This window comes from Fringilla coelebs (genome assembly GCF_963513975.1).
Source record: "Fringilla coelebs genome assembly, chromosome: 8".
Classification (NCBI taxonomy): Eukaryota; Metazoa; Chordata; class Aves; order Passeriformes; family Fringillidae; genus Fringilla; species Fringilla coelebs.
The window spans coordinates 16351168-16365778 of NC_140066.1; the positions used below are offsets into that span (position 1 = coordinate 16351168).

The following is a 14611-nucleotide window of genomic DNA, read 5'->3' on the forward strand; positions in this document are numbered from 1 at the left end:
AGAGAGCCTTTCTAAATTATTAAATATGGTTATTATTGAAATTGGAGCTCATTTCAGAGACTTTTAGAAAAATGTGCCTTTTTTCACAGTTCCTTAGCAACTCCTTTCTGAGAGGCATTGAGGTGGTCTCGCTCATCCTATTTTTATTATGGAAATTATGAATGTCCCTTTTTTAGGGTAAAATACCCAGCAACTTTTCCAAAAAACTGGGAGACAAAGGCCCCAGCTCAGTATTATCCTTTCTTCCCCCTTTCTTCTTCTGAAGCATTTTCCAGTGAGGATGCTGCTGAGGGGTCATTACCTCATGAATGGCTTCAGAGGGTGCAGACTGGCTGCTTGGTTGCCCCCTGGTGTCTGTGCCAGCCTGGTTCACTGGAAGTGAATTGGGAATTAGGGAAGTTGCAGGGAAGCTGGGGGCTTTGTCTCCTTGTGACTGTAGCTTTTAGTGCAGCCTCTCTTGTAGTGAAACCTGTGCAGGAAGTGTGTGCACACGCACTCAGGCACACGTGTGATGTTTGAAGTTTGTGATTTGATTTGACTTTTTTTGATGTCAGTCACCTTTTCTCCACTTGCTGGGGAGTGAAAGAAAGTAAATTAGAGAATGCTTTGGAACTAGAGTTTAATGATTATTCCATCCTTTCCTAGGAGCCTCAAACAACTGTTGTCCATAATGCTACAGATGGCATAAAGGTAAGGGATGGGAGTGTTGTTAGAAAAACCTCTGCTTCTCTCTTGTTCTTGTCTTCATGTGTCTTAATTCAGTTTCTACTTTTCCAATATCTAGTTTGTAGCATGCTCCTGAATATTGATGACAGTAGACTAGGAGGGTTGTGTTACATGGCTGTGGATCTCTCAAAGAGGCTGAGTAAAAACAACTGTTCAGATAGTAACACATCTTTCCTATTGTGGTGTATAACCACCACTCTCTTTCATATGTGGGATGGAAGAGGAGATACAGGCACTTAGACAATTTTTTTTTTTTCTTCTGCAAATGGACACTTCCTCTGAGAAAGCCTTGGAGCCCTTCTTTAGCTTCTTGTAGCTCTACTTCAGAAGCAACTCCCATTAGATTTAATTTGACAGAGTTTGGTAACTTCCACACTTGTAAAAGTTCTGGGTTAAGAGCTCGAACATGCAAAAGCTGAGCAGATGCTGTTATGTTATGCTTTGTATTTGGCCTGCTTACATTCAAATCTTCTCCATCCCTGCCAATGTTTTTGTGCTTTTCCCCATCTTTCTTCACAAAGAAATCAAACTATTTGCTCATTCTCCCGACTGCTGATGCCTGGTAATGCTCTGTTCTGCCATGCAGGGTTCCACAGAGAGCTGTAACACCACCACTGAAGATGAGGATCTGAAAGGTAGGTATTTTGCCTGTAATTTCTAATACAGCTAAGTGTAGGCAAGGAATTCTAGAGATTCAATCATTGCCTTGAACTAGCTTCCCAGATTTCTGTGTCTGACTCAGTTCATAAATTCGCCATGACGCTGTCATTCCTGTCACAGTGGGACCATGCATTGGGGAACCATCTGACTTGGCCTCTGTGGTATATAAACACTGACCTAATTTGTTTTTGTCTAAGAGTTGGAATTCTTTTCTTGCATATATCATAATCTGTTCATCTCAAGTCCATTTCTAGGTGTGAAAAATCCCTACCAGTCCCTTGAGGTTTGAACTCTGCTTGTTTTTTCTGCTTCCCTGTAGATTACAGAGAGTTGAAACCTCTCTGTTACTACTCAGTCTCCCTTTTCACCCCTTTCTGGGAATATCTTTTGTGACATGCAAAGACTTCCCTTGTTATTTTTTTCTCTTTGGGTCTATTTTTCTTTAGGATGAAGATAATTCTCAGCCTTGTTGTCCTTGACTGAGATATCAGTAGAGGGAGAGGCCGAGAAGAGTTTTCATATCTTTCAGTGACCATATCATAAATATCATGTGCTTGTAAACCTCTTAAATGAAGGAGCTCCAAGGTCCATATCTGCTCATGTTGTTTGTGCAGCTATCTTTTGCCTAACCCCCCTAATGAAGGATGAGCAGACATTTTCCTGAATAAACAAGTTTGAGATGGGTGAAGGTAGTTTGCATTCTGAGACAAATGTGTCAATAACTTCCATTTTGAGGCAGAGGTATTCTCATTCTCCCTGTAGTTCATCTGAGTTACATACCCAGGGAAAAATCAGTGCTGACCCTCTGATGTAGCAGCAATGTCACATCTGTCAGTGGGGTAATTCCTGATGCTTTTCCCATGGCTTGTCACAAGCTGCTGGCTCCTCTTCTGAGGAATCACAGGGAGCAGAAACACATGGCAGTGAGTGAATGAGCTCTGCAATAGAGATTGTTTCACATAAGATCTGGCCTCGTTACATGACAGTGTTCTAGCTCCCACCTTTTTGCCAAAGAGTAAGCTGTGGTTTAGGAACCTAGCTTTGAGTGATGGGAACTGGATGGGTTTCATATTGCAGTAATAAATTTGATTTATCAGCTCTTCTGGAAAGCCATCCAGAATGGGTATTTGTCCAGAACCTTGTCTCCTGTGGCACTTTTTATTCTGGAGAGGTTCCATGGTTGAGTTAGCTAAGCCAATGGGTGTTGTAAGTCAGGAATACAAATGCTGCAAGGAAAAGAAGTCTAGGACTGGAACAGAAGGTGGGTAGGAAGGAAGGCAGCTGGTCAGTGTACAGAGTTGTATAGGGCTACATTGCTACAGATCAAAACTGTGCTTTGGTTTTTTTTTTGGCAGAGGTTAGAAAATTTTGTTATGATTTTAATAGAAGAGAGCATTTGAATGGTGATTGGGAGGGAAAGAGTTTGCACAGTTGTGGTTTGTGCTGTGGCCAGCTCTGGTAATTTTAGTCATCAAGTTTTAAGTGTAGCTGTGTTCACCAGTGTTCTTTTTCTATTCCTGCCCTTCCACATTTTAAGATAAGCAAGCACTTGAGCAAAACTAAGTAGACCAAAAGGTTTGGGAGTGTTGAAGTTCTCAGTGCTCTACATAGCCATGACTCTCAGAAAAGGGAAGTGCTTGTGCAGTTCCTCTGCCAACTTCTTGTTTTAAATAGACACCAGGATACACAGATCAGTTCTGCTGCACTGCAGGCGATGTTATCTTTATCCATCAGTGACAGTTGCCTCAGGGATATGCTGTTTCCACTGTGGGGGGGCTAAAGGCAGTGCGTGTCGTCCTTCTCCTCCGGCCCCCGCCCCTGTGTCATTCTAAATTGCACAGCAGGTTCATGTTGTTGAGCTGTCTACTTGGCTTTGCCCTGGAGGATACTCCTGCATGTTTTGTGCCCAGCATTGTGGTTTCTTTAATGTTCTCCTATTTACTTTCTCTTTTTTTATTTACTGAACTTGCGTGTTCTGTTTGTGTTTGTGTTTTAATTCCCTGCCATGCTAGCTCCCCCTCTCTCCACCGGGGACGGCAGCTCAGTGCTTGAAGGACGGAGGCACAGTGAGAGCAAAACACAGACTGAGTCCATGCAGTCCCAGCTTTCTCTCTGTTTCTCAGCCAGTAAGTCCAGGGGTGCAGTGCTTCACAGCATCTTTTTCTCACCCCTTCCTCCACCCTCCCCATTTCTCCTTACCTAAGATTTTTCCCTTCCTCAACTTCCTTCCAAATATGTTGACTTTCCATTTCCAGTGTTCCAGAATACAAAGAAATCATCTCCCTTCCTGCAAAATACCCTCCTTTGCACACTGAAATTTTCCAAACATTTCCTTCCCTTTCTGAAAAAAGAAAAAAACAAACCAAAACTCAGAACCTCATCCTAGCTAATTTCATTCCCTTGCTTTCATCTGGGTGAGATGTGGAGTTCTCTGCAGAGACACTGCCTTTTGGGGTTTCCTTGGGCAAGTCACTGCATCTCTTAGTTTTCTTTGTGGTAAATGGGGTCAGTGGTGCAGGTCTGCTTATGTGATTATGGAGGGGATGCATGAGACTGAATTCAGTCTCACTCGTCAGAACTTCTGAGGACTTCTGACATGGATGGTGCTCAGAAGTACCAAAGGAACAAAAACTAGTTTTTTCAGACTACTTTAAGGCGCTTTGAAAGGGAGGTTGTGGCTCCTGAAAGACCCCAAAGCATTTTTTAATCCATTATCAGGTGCTCTGAGTGAAAATTCTGGGATAATGTTGGTTCTGAAGAGCATTTGTCTGTCACGAGCTTTACCTTGTGTGTTTGTCTTTAGCTCAGTTAGCTGGTACAATGGTTAGTCTATGAGTTATGGTAAGTTCTGCTGGATATCTCCTGAACTTGCTAGCTCTGTATAGGAGCCTGTGGCTGAAAAACTCTGAAAAATGCATATGAAAAAAGCTATTAGGTTGGAGAAAATCTAGGTGGAATTCACAGTCTTTCACCTACACAGACATACTGTACTAGCTGCCTGACTTTAAAGCAATAGTAGAAGGCTCTTTAGTGTGAGTTGGGAACATCTGGAATATTAGATTCTGTTCAGGTCAGTCTAGGAAGGAAGAACCAGGCGTGTCCTCTTCTGCCTCTTCCTGTCTTACTTTCCTGGTTTTCTACACGCAGCACCAGTATCTCATATGATACAGCAGTTGGAGCATCTCTGGTAGTAGCTCAAAGTATGAAGTAGCTCAAAGGATGTCAGACCACTGGTTTGTAAGGTGCAATAGGAAAAGTGTTTTGCCTAGCCAGAATGGAAGGGAAATGATCTCTTCTGAAGTCTGTTTGCTGTGAGCTCTCCATCACTGCTCTCATCAATTCCTTCCTCTTGCTCATAGCAAGGCCCTGCTTGGTACACTGAGGAGTGCTGAATCACTTCTCCGCCAAGTGGGTCAGTGTTCTCCCACCTCACTTCCCTCCAAGTTGAGATATGCAGTGATTTGGATATCCTTACTTTCTTTAACCTGATCTTGTACCTGCCCTTGTGCTGCTGTCACTACTCCAACCACTGTTTTAGGTCACCCTCAAACTTCCTCCAGCACTGGTGCAATTCCTGCTGTACTTTTTGCACCAGCGCCCGGGTGGCCCCTGCCAAGCAGTGTCTGGCCCAAGTGATGTGACAGAGGCAGGAGAGCAGGTAGAAGTTACTGGAATGTGGATGTGTCTGTGTGCTGACCGGGGCTGGGGCTGTGTGTGTCTGTACTTCTTTGTTAGTTTTTATTTTACTTTCTAATTTTTGTCTGTTTATTATTTTAACGCTTACATTTGTTTTGCAGCTACACAGTCTTGTGAAGAGAAGCTCCATGCCTGGGACAGCCCAGGGCAGACATTGGAGTTAGAGCGTGCTCGGTCGGAGCCTTTGCTCACTCCAGTAGTTCCCTTTGTACTTGACCGAGCACCGTGTAAGTTAGCAGCTGGGTAGCAGTAGTGGAGTAGTGCAACTCATGCTAGTTACCCTGGATGTAAAGTTCCCTCCTCTCTCCTCCCCTGCCCCTCACCCCGTCCGTCCGAGCCGGTGCCCGGGCTGGGCGCTCCGAGCTGGCGCCATCGGTCCGGCGGCGGTGCGGCCGCAGGAGCGGGTGCGGGGAGCGGCGGCGGCCGCCGGGGGGCGCCATGCGCAGGGGCGGGGAGCGGGGCCGCCCTCAGCCCGTCCCGCCCGCGGCCGCCGCCCCGCCCCGGCCCGCGGGGGACACAGAGCCCGGCCCCGGCTCGGCCCCGGCCGTGAACGGCGCTCGCTGAAGGCGCCCGCAGCGCTCCCCGGCCGGCGGTGTAGCTGATGTGGCGGGCTGCCTCTTGGGCTCGCACAAAGCAGGGTGGAGCAGCCACGGGCCACGCTCGATGACCGTGCTGGTGCATGTCACCTCCCGCTTGTGCCTCTGCCGTGCCAGTTTGGAGGACCCGCGGATTCATCGGGAGCGGCAGGCGCGAGTGCCGTCCCCCTGGACGTCTCGAGGCTCTCTGTCCTTCGGACAGAGCGGTCACCTCCCGTGTGCCGGTTCTAGCTCGGGACACGTAGTGAAAGCCAGGAGACAAGCACAGTCTGATGGGATGGTCTAGTGTTGAAGGACAGGCCTGATGGCACTGCATCAAGGCACCTTGGAAGGGGATGCAGATTTCCTTAAGTTGAGCCAGCACACCGTGACTGTGGACTGCAGACTCCCTCACTCATCCCAAATGCAGCCTTTCCCATGCACTCCATCTTCTGGACATGGGTGGGGTGTGGAGGTCCAACAAGTAGCCCTTCTTTGTCTGAAAGTAATCCCCAGGCAACTTGCTTGGAAGGACATTTTTCACAACAGACATAGCCCACTGTATCGTTTTGACCCATTCCCTGTGTAGATCTTTTCACAGGTAGAAGTGTATACAGCCTGCATAGCAAAACCCACCACCTTATTGTTAGGAGCCAGATGTCCCCTATCTGAGTGCTTTCTGAGGCTGGCTCAGTAGTAAAATTCTCTTAACTGATTTCCAGAGTGGGTACGGACATCTTTCGTAGCCAGTGGTCTTTGGCTGCACTTATGGTGGGATGAGGTGCATGGGCAAGGGGGAGAGCAGTTCAGAGTAGCATCTTCTGGCATTTAGAATGGAATTCAGTTTCCCTGACTTGAACATCTAAGGGTAGCAGGTCGGATTTAAACACCATACCCCTAATGATAGGCATCTAAGATACCTATGTGATCCTTCCCAGAAGTCCCAATTTGTTTCAGGGCCCAAAGGGAGAACAGTCAGCAGACAGGTTCCATGTTAGACACATATATTTTAGATGCTGAAAGGCACAAGAATGGCACTTCTAGTGGCAGGAATTGTGTATTATCTGATAACATTGAAAAGAATGCTAGAGAACCTCTTAAATGCTTGTATAATGTGCAGAAGAGTCTACCTACAGGTGTGGGGAAGGCTGAAGAGATGTGGTGTTGTGCATATAGGCTCAGGCATAGATATGGTGCACACAGTGGTCATAGAATAGAATTGTGTTGTTTAACAGACCTAATTGAAACTTTGTAAATGTTACTAATTCTTGAGATCGGCATGGATGATGGAGCACTGCAGAGGGGATGGGGCCTGGGCAATCTGCTGTGGGGAACCAAGAGAAGAGAGTGCAGACGTCTGGTCAGATGGGGGCCAAACAACAGTAGACAGACAGCCCTTGTCTTCATTCATCTTGAAGGCCAGAGTGCTGGGCTGGCTTAATGGCAATGCTGTCAGAGTGCTGTAAAGAGTTGTGCTATAGGGATTGGCAGAAGCTAACTGCCTGAGGAACAGTGTGCACTCTCAGACATAGCTAGGACCTGCTCATCCAACCCATCCATCCTGCTGCCGTCATCTTTCTAGCTTGCAGAAGCCATCCCTACATGTCCTAGTTGCTTGTTTGCAGCATTCACAATAGCTGAGGTATTGATGATGGTGATAGGCAAGTTGTTGGGAGACTCTTTCCAATTGGCTTGATCTGTGTGGTGGCCATTTGTATATGATTACCGTGGTGAAGGTTTTCCACACCTTAAGCTGCCAAACAACTACTTCACATGGGCAGGGCCACTGGCATTCATTGGTCAGACTCCCCAGAAGCAGCTCTGGCTGTCATTTAGGAGACACCTCTGGTGCCTTACACCTTTCTAGAAAAAAAAAAAAAAAAAAAGAAAATTAATATGGTCTCTTTATTTCTTTTCTCCCTGCCTTATGGGATCACCATTTCCCTTTCATACCACTGCCCCCCTGCTCTCATGTGGATGACTGTCTTAACTGCATATCTCCAGAATGCAGGGAGCAGCATCCTATGAGATCTAGACTAATGGTGCTCTACAAATTGCTTGTAGGAAGCACCCACTAGCCTCATATTTCTACTGAACTCTTCAGCGCAGCTAAATTGCTCTTTCTTCTTGTTCACAGTGCGTAAGCAAGAGATCATTAAGATAACAGAGCAGCTGATAGAGGCCATCAACAATGGAGATTTTGAGGCTTATACGTAAGTAGAGATGCTTTCTGACAGGTTGTTTATCAGTTTGTGTGCAAGTGATGCTCTGGCTCCTGGGTATGAGGAGCTGTCACACAGTCAGGGATGGTAAAAGGTTTTATCCTTTTTAGCCTACATCAGTTAGGAGTAAGGGATGGAGTAGTAGAGCTCTAAATGAATATCAAGTCAGGTGGCAAACAGCAACAGGAGCAACAATAGGAAAATGTCCTGGGTTTGTAAGAAAAGTTCAGGGGAGGGCAACGTGAAGAGCAGCAAGAGAATAAAAGGAAAGTCAGTAACCTAGAAATTTATTTCATGTGAAATGCCATCTAGTTGGCTCCTTGAGTTACAGTAGGGTTGAGTCTTCAGGAACTTACTTCTTGGAGTAGGGAGATGTAGTTAGGTGGACACAAGGTGTGAGTCAAATAGCATACCAGCACTTCACTGTGTGAATAGCTCTTGGGCTGAAATGCAAACTGTAAACCTGTGCTGCTTTTCTTTGCAGAAAAATCTGTGATCCTGGCTTGACCTCATTTGAACCTGAAGCACTGGGGAACCTGGTTGAAGGAATGGATTTCCATAAGTTTTACTTTGAAAACTGTGAGTGGGTAGATTTGGTAACTCCAGCCTTTCTCTCTACTCTTCCTTTATGTCACGTGTGGGGAGGAAAATTTGCCTTCAGAATAAGCAGGAACTTGATTGTGCTTGGGTTTATGATGCATTCATAAAAGCCAGCAGCCTTTCTGTCAAAAAGCCTGTTCAGCAACAATTTCAATTATACCCCCCACATCCCTTCACTCTAGGCATACAGTCTGCCAGGTGGAAATGTTTTGTACCTGGCATGGACTGCAGGAGTTTTAAAAGTTTGACTCACTGGACTTCTTACTGATACAAAACTGGAAAAAAACTATCAGATTTTGGTGGAGGCAACGTGTATGTTTGGGGTAGACATACTGAATGGTCAGGCATAAAGATGCTTTCGCTCTGAGTTTTCCCTGGCTGGTTTCAGCTCTCTAAGGCCTGATGAACTTTTTATATAGACAAGAGTCACCTTATCAGCCTGGGGCAGGAAAGAGTTGGGAGAAATGCTATCATTTATGCTATGGGATTTGTCTCCCCTCCTGGATGTCTCCACAGGATGAGATAATTGAAATTTAAATCCTGAGCTGTTCAATCTGTTTTAATTTGGGGGTTAGGTCAAGGTCCTTAGTATGGGCAATATGTAGTTCTCTGAGTATGCAGAGACTTTGTCTCTCTCAACAGCCTATTTATGGAGTGATTCTAACACTTCTCTGAGGTTTGTTCATATTTAATGCTGTCCTAGCTTAAAGATCTCGTGATTACTAACTCCTTTGCAACAATATTCTGTAAGCGAAAGATCTTTCTCCATAACTGAAGACACAGCAGCAGAGGAAGTGGGGGCAAAGGGGCCAGGGGATTCCTGGCAATAAGTGTGCAGTTTCTGAATAGAACAAGAGCTGATAGGGGTAAGAAGTGCTTGGATTTTTCCTGAAAAGTTGTAGGACCAATTTTTGTGGTATTCCAGAATCCAGTGAAAGGTGAGTAGAATATGGAAGAGGTTGGAGAATGTGGGACGCTGTTCCTTCTTAGCTGTAAAATGAACCCGATGGTTTTGCATGTCCTGCCAGTACTGTCGAAGAACAGCAAGCCAATCCACACGACCATCCTGAACCCCCACGTGCACGTCATCGGGGAGGACGCCGCCTGCATCGCGTACATCCGCCTGACGCAGTACATCGACGGCCAAGGCCGGCCCCGCACCACGCAGTCCGAGGAGACCCGTGTCTGGCACCGCCGAGATGGCAAGTGGCTCAATGTCCACTACCACTGCTCTGGAGCTCCTGCAGCACCTCTCCAGTGAGGATCAAATACGGGTATGGACTCTCAGGGAAGGAGTACGTCACACTCACAGCTGAGGCTGCTGTATGTGGGAATTCAGCATTCAAGGCTGTTTAGCTGGCTGTGAGAAAATCATATTTAGTGTCTGTAGGACTGAAAACTTTGGCTTGTAGATGGTGCTCCTTTAAGTCCTGTCCTCTGGACTCAGTAGGGTTATCTGCCACTCCTGACAAATGGGAGTCACGTGCCAGACAGCTGTTCCTGGGCATAGGTACCCTTGTAGCAGCTGGGCTTCCTCCCAGGTGCTCAGGTCTGTGCTTGGACAAACGGCTAATCTGGAGCAGAAAGGAGGAGTATCTCATGCTGTGCACAGGTTGGCCCTTTCAAGTCTACCTTTCCATGCTGGGGGGTCATTTCAGAGGTCTTTTTTGATGATTGTCATTTTCTAGAAAGGATATTGTAGAATCCATACAGAACAATTTCTGTGCCGTAAGGGGTAAGGGTTTATTCATATAAATTTTACTACTGATTTTCCTATAAGCAAAAAGTATTTAATGTACCACACTGAGAAAACTCAGAAGGGAAAAGAATCTAAACAAACAGTAATATCAGAGGATTTAAAATATACCCCAATTAACTTGCCACAACTCATAATTGGAAGAAACTTTAGGTCTAAAATATGTCATGACGAAGTCATTGCTGCTTGCTCCTGAAGGACAACAGATCAAATTACTTCTTCAGCATTAAGGCATTCTCATTTATTGCCATAGTGGTCTCTTTTAATTAGATGTACAAAGTCTTTCTGCATCCTTTTGTTTTATGCTGAAATATATGTTATATTCATTTTATAGCCCAAAGTTTCCTAATCTTAGGACCTTTTTACTAAGTATTTTCTATTTAAGGGCAAACACAACAAACATTTCCAGCTGGGAAGCAACCTTTTCTTAATGTGGTCATTTAAGGATGAACCACTTAAGTATAGTTGCTACTTGAGTCCTAGTTCTGTGAACAACTTGGTACTAAGCCAAGAGCAGTTTGTATTCATCCCACTGAAGGCAATGGGAAGGAATGTGAACTATCACAAGCAAACTGCAGAGGTCACAGATGGAATTTGAAAAGCAGAAGCCAGTTGGGGGCACCAGAAGCAGGGAAGCTTTCAAGGGAGCTGGAAAATCAGCTGAATTTCCAGGGAGTAAAGCAGTGAGAAGGAAAAAGCCTTTGCAGGAAAACAAAAAAAAAAACTTGCATCAGATTTCATCACAGAAATGTTGAGGGAGACGTCTGTCCAAAAAAAGATGCAGAAGAAATTATTAAATTAAAAATCAGTATGGCTCAGTGGCTATGCCTATGACTTCTGAGGAAATTTAGGAATGGAAAGTCTGCTGCAGAAGAGGTATGTTTCTTGGCTGTGGAAATGCTGAAGCCCTCCAAAACTATGTGCTGGAGGGTTTCTGAAAACTGCAGAGCAGAAAGTATCTCCAAACCACAAAATGTTGGTTGAAACAATACTTAAAAATACCCTGTAAACTAATAGAAGTAAAAGTATTTGCATGCATTTCTGGGTTCTGAAGGAGGTATACCCACAAGCAATTACAAATGGGGTCAGTGTGGGCAGCCCCCATCTGAATGCACTGAATCATTTTGGAGTAGTGTTATCCCATGTGCAGTGAAAGCTAAGGATGAAGAATGAATGAGGTGAGTAGAATGCTTAAATAGAAATTAGTGGTTTCTTCTCACCTGGAAGGCAGAGTTCAGTTCTGGGTAAATCATCTGAAAAGGAAACTGCAGCCAGAAAAAAAGCTTGATGTTAATCAGAGGACTTCTGTGTAAGGAGAGTGGAAACCAAGAAGGGAGAAGACTTATAAGGGAGATTCTGCAAAGATTTGCAAACTAAGAAATAGTAGAAAGAAGAGTTTGGCTATACTTTCATGACAGGATAATGCTAAACAGACATTAAAAAAACCCAGACTTAAAATTGATCAAAATAAATCCAGTAATTTGGCACATGAGGGTTAACTAGGAAGGGCCTTTGCAAAAAGCAGTCACTAGGGCTGCAACTTGACAAAACTGCAGAGAAGCTCATACATTTGTTTAAATATTAAGAAAGTTCAGAGACAAAATTACTGAAGATTTGAAAAAAAACCCTAATAAAAATATAATTATCTTTCAGTTTGAGGCAAAAGCCAATGGAAAGTGAGGCAGAAAATGTTCCTTAGGACCAGAGCCTTTGAGCACTCCTTAGGAAACTTCTTTAGCTTCTGGGTTATGGCTGTGAGAGGATGGGCTCAGGGCTTCTCCAAAGCAGCATGTAATACATTTTAGCAATTACTTAATTTTCACTGGCACTCTCAGCCACCTGGAAGGAGGAGTGAGGAGAGGAGAAGTGCCTCTTACCTTTTGGGGTCTCCTCATGAGCTGCAGTTTGTCTTATGTTAGGAGTTTCTACTTACACCAAATAATTAACCTGTAGAAAACGTGGTTTTTTAATTGTGTACAGCTAATGTATGGCTTTATTTCCTTTCATCTTCCATCCTGTTCTCCCCTCTCCTTTCTGGGTGGACACCACCTCTTCCTGACTGCAGCAACTTGTGGAGATACTCAGCTGGAGGGCAATATCTTCTTAGCAAGCAGCTCTGGAGTGCCTGAGTGACAGCAACGGTCATGTCTGTTTTGACATTAAAAAAATAAATACAAATTACAAACAGGCAGCAGCCAAATGCACGAAACCCTGCATGCATCTGATGCTCCGGGCACTGCCTTTCTGTTGTTTTCCATGGATCCATCGTGTCTGTTTCTGCTGTACGAAGGTGTTTTTAAATCCAAAAAAAAAAGACATGTTGTTTGTATAAAAGAATAAAAAAACAGGAATAATGCTAAATAAATGACAGATTATCCAACAAGCCCCCTCCCCCAGGGCTAAGAAAGTGGCAGCAGCCAGAACATCTTTCAGAAATGAAGTGAGGGGGAAAGCAAAAGTGAAGGAGAGAAAGAGAGAGGGAGAGCAAGAAAGGAGGCGGCTTGAACAGTGGATGGCTGAACTGTGCTCCGCAAAGCGATGTGGAAGTTAATGCCACATTCGGGCTGTGCTGCAACTACAGTCGGTGAGAGGAGGCAAGGAGACCCCAGAGGAGCCAGTGTGAAGACTGGGGTTCAAGAGAGAGGAGGTGCTTCTCTTCCTGTTGCCCAGCAGTCTGACTTCAGCCTGTTTCTTCTTCGATTTCTGCACAGCAAGAATGCTATGGAGACCTGGTTGCTCGGCTGCTGGATCCCAAAACAGACTTTTCTTTTTTTTTTTTTCTTTTTTTTTTTTTACAAAATAAAACAAAATGGAATGTTGATTTAAAACTAAAGATGGAAGTAGGGATTTAAAAATGGGTTTAAGTAACCCATTATTAACCCAATTAATTAACTTGAATAGAAGCTCGCTCTTTAGTGATACTGGTTTTAGAAACAGCCACTACCTGGACAAACATGGAGTTTTGAAGCCAGCTTATTTAATTTAACAAAATAAAAAACCATTTCATTAAGAGCAGAGATTTTAGAGGAAGAGGGTATTTGTATGGGATTTTCTATTTTTTTCTTTTTAGTAGCATAGTTGGGATCCACAGTGCTGCAGAAGACATGTTCCTTAGGAAGCAGACAAAAAATTTAGTGTTATGTTCTTCATGAAAACTTGCACATACACTCCTATATGAGGCATAAATAGCGTGTGTTTTTTATACTGAAATATATGCACCCGTAGAATTAAAGGGGTTACCTGGCCTCCTGTATGATTTGTTGGTCTCCAGTAAAATAGCAATGGGAGCCAGCAGCCCCAGCCAGGTGCTTCTCCCCACCACTAACCCATCTGATGTTTGTAAGTGTCATGTTTCCTAGTGTTTATTTGGGTAATTTTTCTATTTTTTACAGTGATGTTGTAACACAGAAAACTATCAGATCAGAACCTCAAAAGCTGTAGCTGAAGGAATCCAGGCCACCCCCACCCCGTGTTGCCTCTGGGTGTTAGAGGATACCTCATGAAGCAGAGGGGAAAGGGAAATGAACACGTGATCTGACGTTTGTCCTTTGGGCCAATTCATCTTCCTTTTTTTTCTTTGCTGCAAAAGGAGTTCAGTTCCTTTATTCATTGGGTGGGAGATATGGAAGTGTTTTGTTGACCTTACCAAGGAGGGAGCCTAGCCCCAAGAAGAAAATGGCCTTTCTGGCAGACCTGATGGGATTTGTCTTGACCAAGGGAAGGCATCACTTGCAGAAGTTGAAATGGGCTTTTACCTGAATTTATCTACCCCTAATAACTTTTTGGATCTCTAGAAAGAGTTAAAATTATTTCTGTGACAGCATACTAAGAGGGTGGCAATCTTTTAGCAGACTATAGAAGAGAAGAAAGAGAATTTGGAATTTTAATCCTTATTCAATAAAATGCAGAAAACAAAAGCTGTTGCCCAAAGTGGAGCTGTCACTTTGCAGCAGATAGCGCTCTGCTCCCTTTATTGGAGAGGTGCTATCCCACACCAGGATTAGATCAGCTAACCACTGATGGAGGAAAAAACCATCCACACTTCCCAGGTTTATTTGAGCAAACACCCTTTTCTTCCTCCCTTTGCTATCCCAGGGGAGGAGTGAGGACAGGATTGAACCCATGGGGGGGCAAACACTAGATTTTATTATTTCGAAACATTTTTAAGACAGTGACTGAAGTGGAAAAGTAAAAAGCCTTGATATTTCATTCAGAAAAAATTTTAAGCCACAAAGAAAGCAAACAGATTACAGTTATGCCACTTAAAAAAGATAAATACAAAACATAATGCATGCCTTCTTTCGGTCTGATCTTCCTTGTCTCTTTACCTGGTAATTATTAATAGTTAAAAAAGAGAACCCTCTGTATTAAGTATA

The 14611-nt window shown here is 44.3% G+C and overlaps 1 protein-coding gene across 10 annotated transcripts in view; it reads left to right on the forward strand.

Moving 5' to 3' along the window:
• Positions 1 to 13026, forward strand: part of CAMK2G (calcium/calmodulin dependent protein kinase II gamma) — a 117409-nt gene extending 104383 nt beyond the window's left edge. For 5 of the 10 annotated variants that reach the window (XM_084210687.1, XM_084210690.1, XM_084210689.1 and 2 more), the window contains 8 exons: positions 646 to 690; positions 1313 to 1361; positions 3399 to 3512; positions 5184 to 5309; positions 7795 to 7870; positions 8364 to 8458; positions 9508 to 9753; positions 12301 to 13026. In XM_084210687.1, coding sequence (XP_084066813.1) covers positions 646 to 690; positions 1313 to 1361; positions 3399 to 3512; positions 5184 to 5309; positions 7795 to 7870; positions 8364 to 8458; positions 9508 to 9740 — 738 coding nt within the window. In that variant the 3' untranslated portion in view covers positions 9741 to 9753; positions 12301 to 13026. The remainder of the gene's footprint in view (positions 1 to 645; positions 691 to 1312; positions 1362 to 3398; positions 3513 to 5183; positions 5310 to 7794; positions 7871 to 8363; positions 8459 to 9507; positions 9754 to 12300) is intronic. The other 5 variants (XM_084210693.1, XM_084210696.1, XM_084210694.1 and 2 more) reach the window with 2 other exon arrangements.
• The last annotated feature ends 1585 nt before the right edge of the window (positions 13027 to 14611 follow it).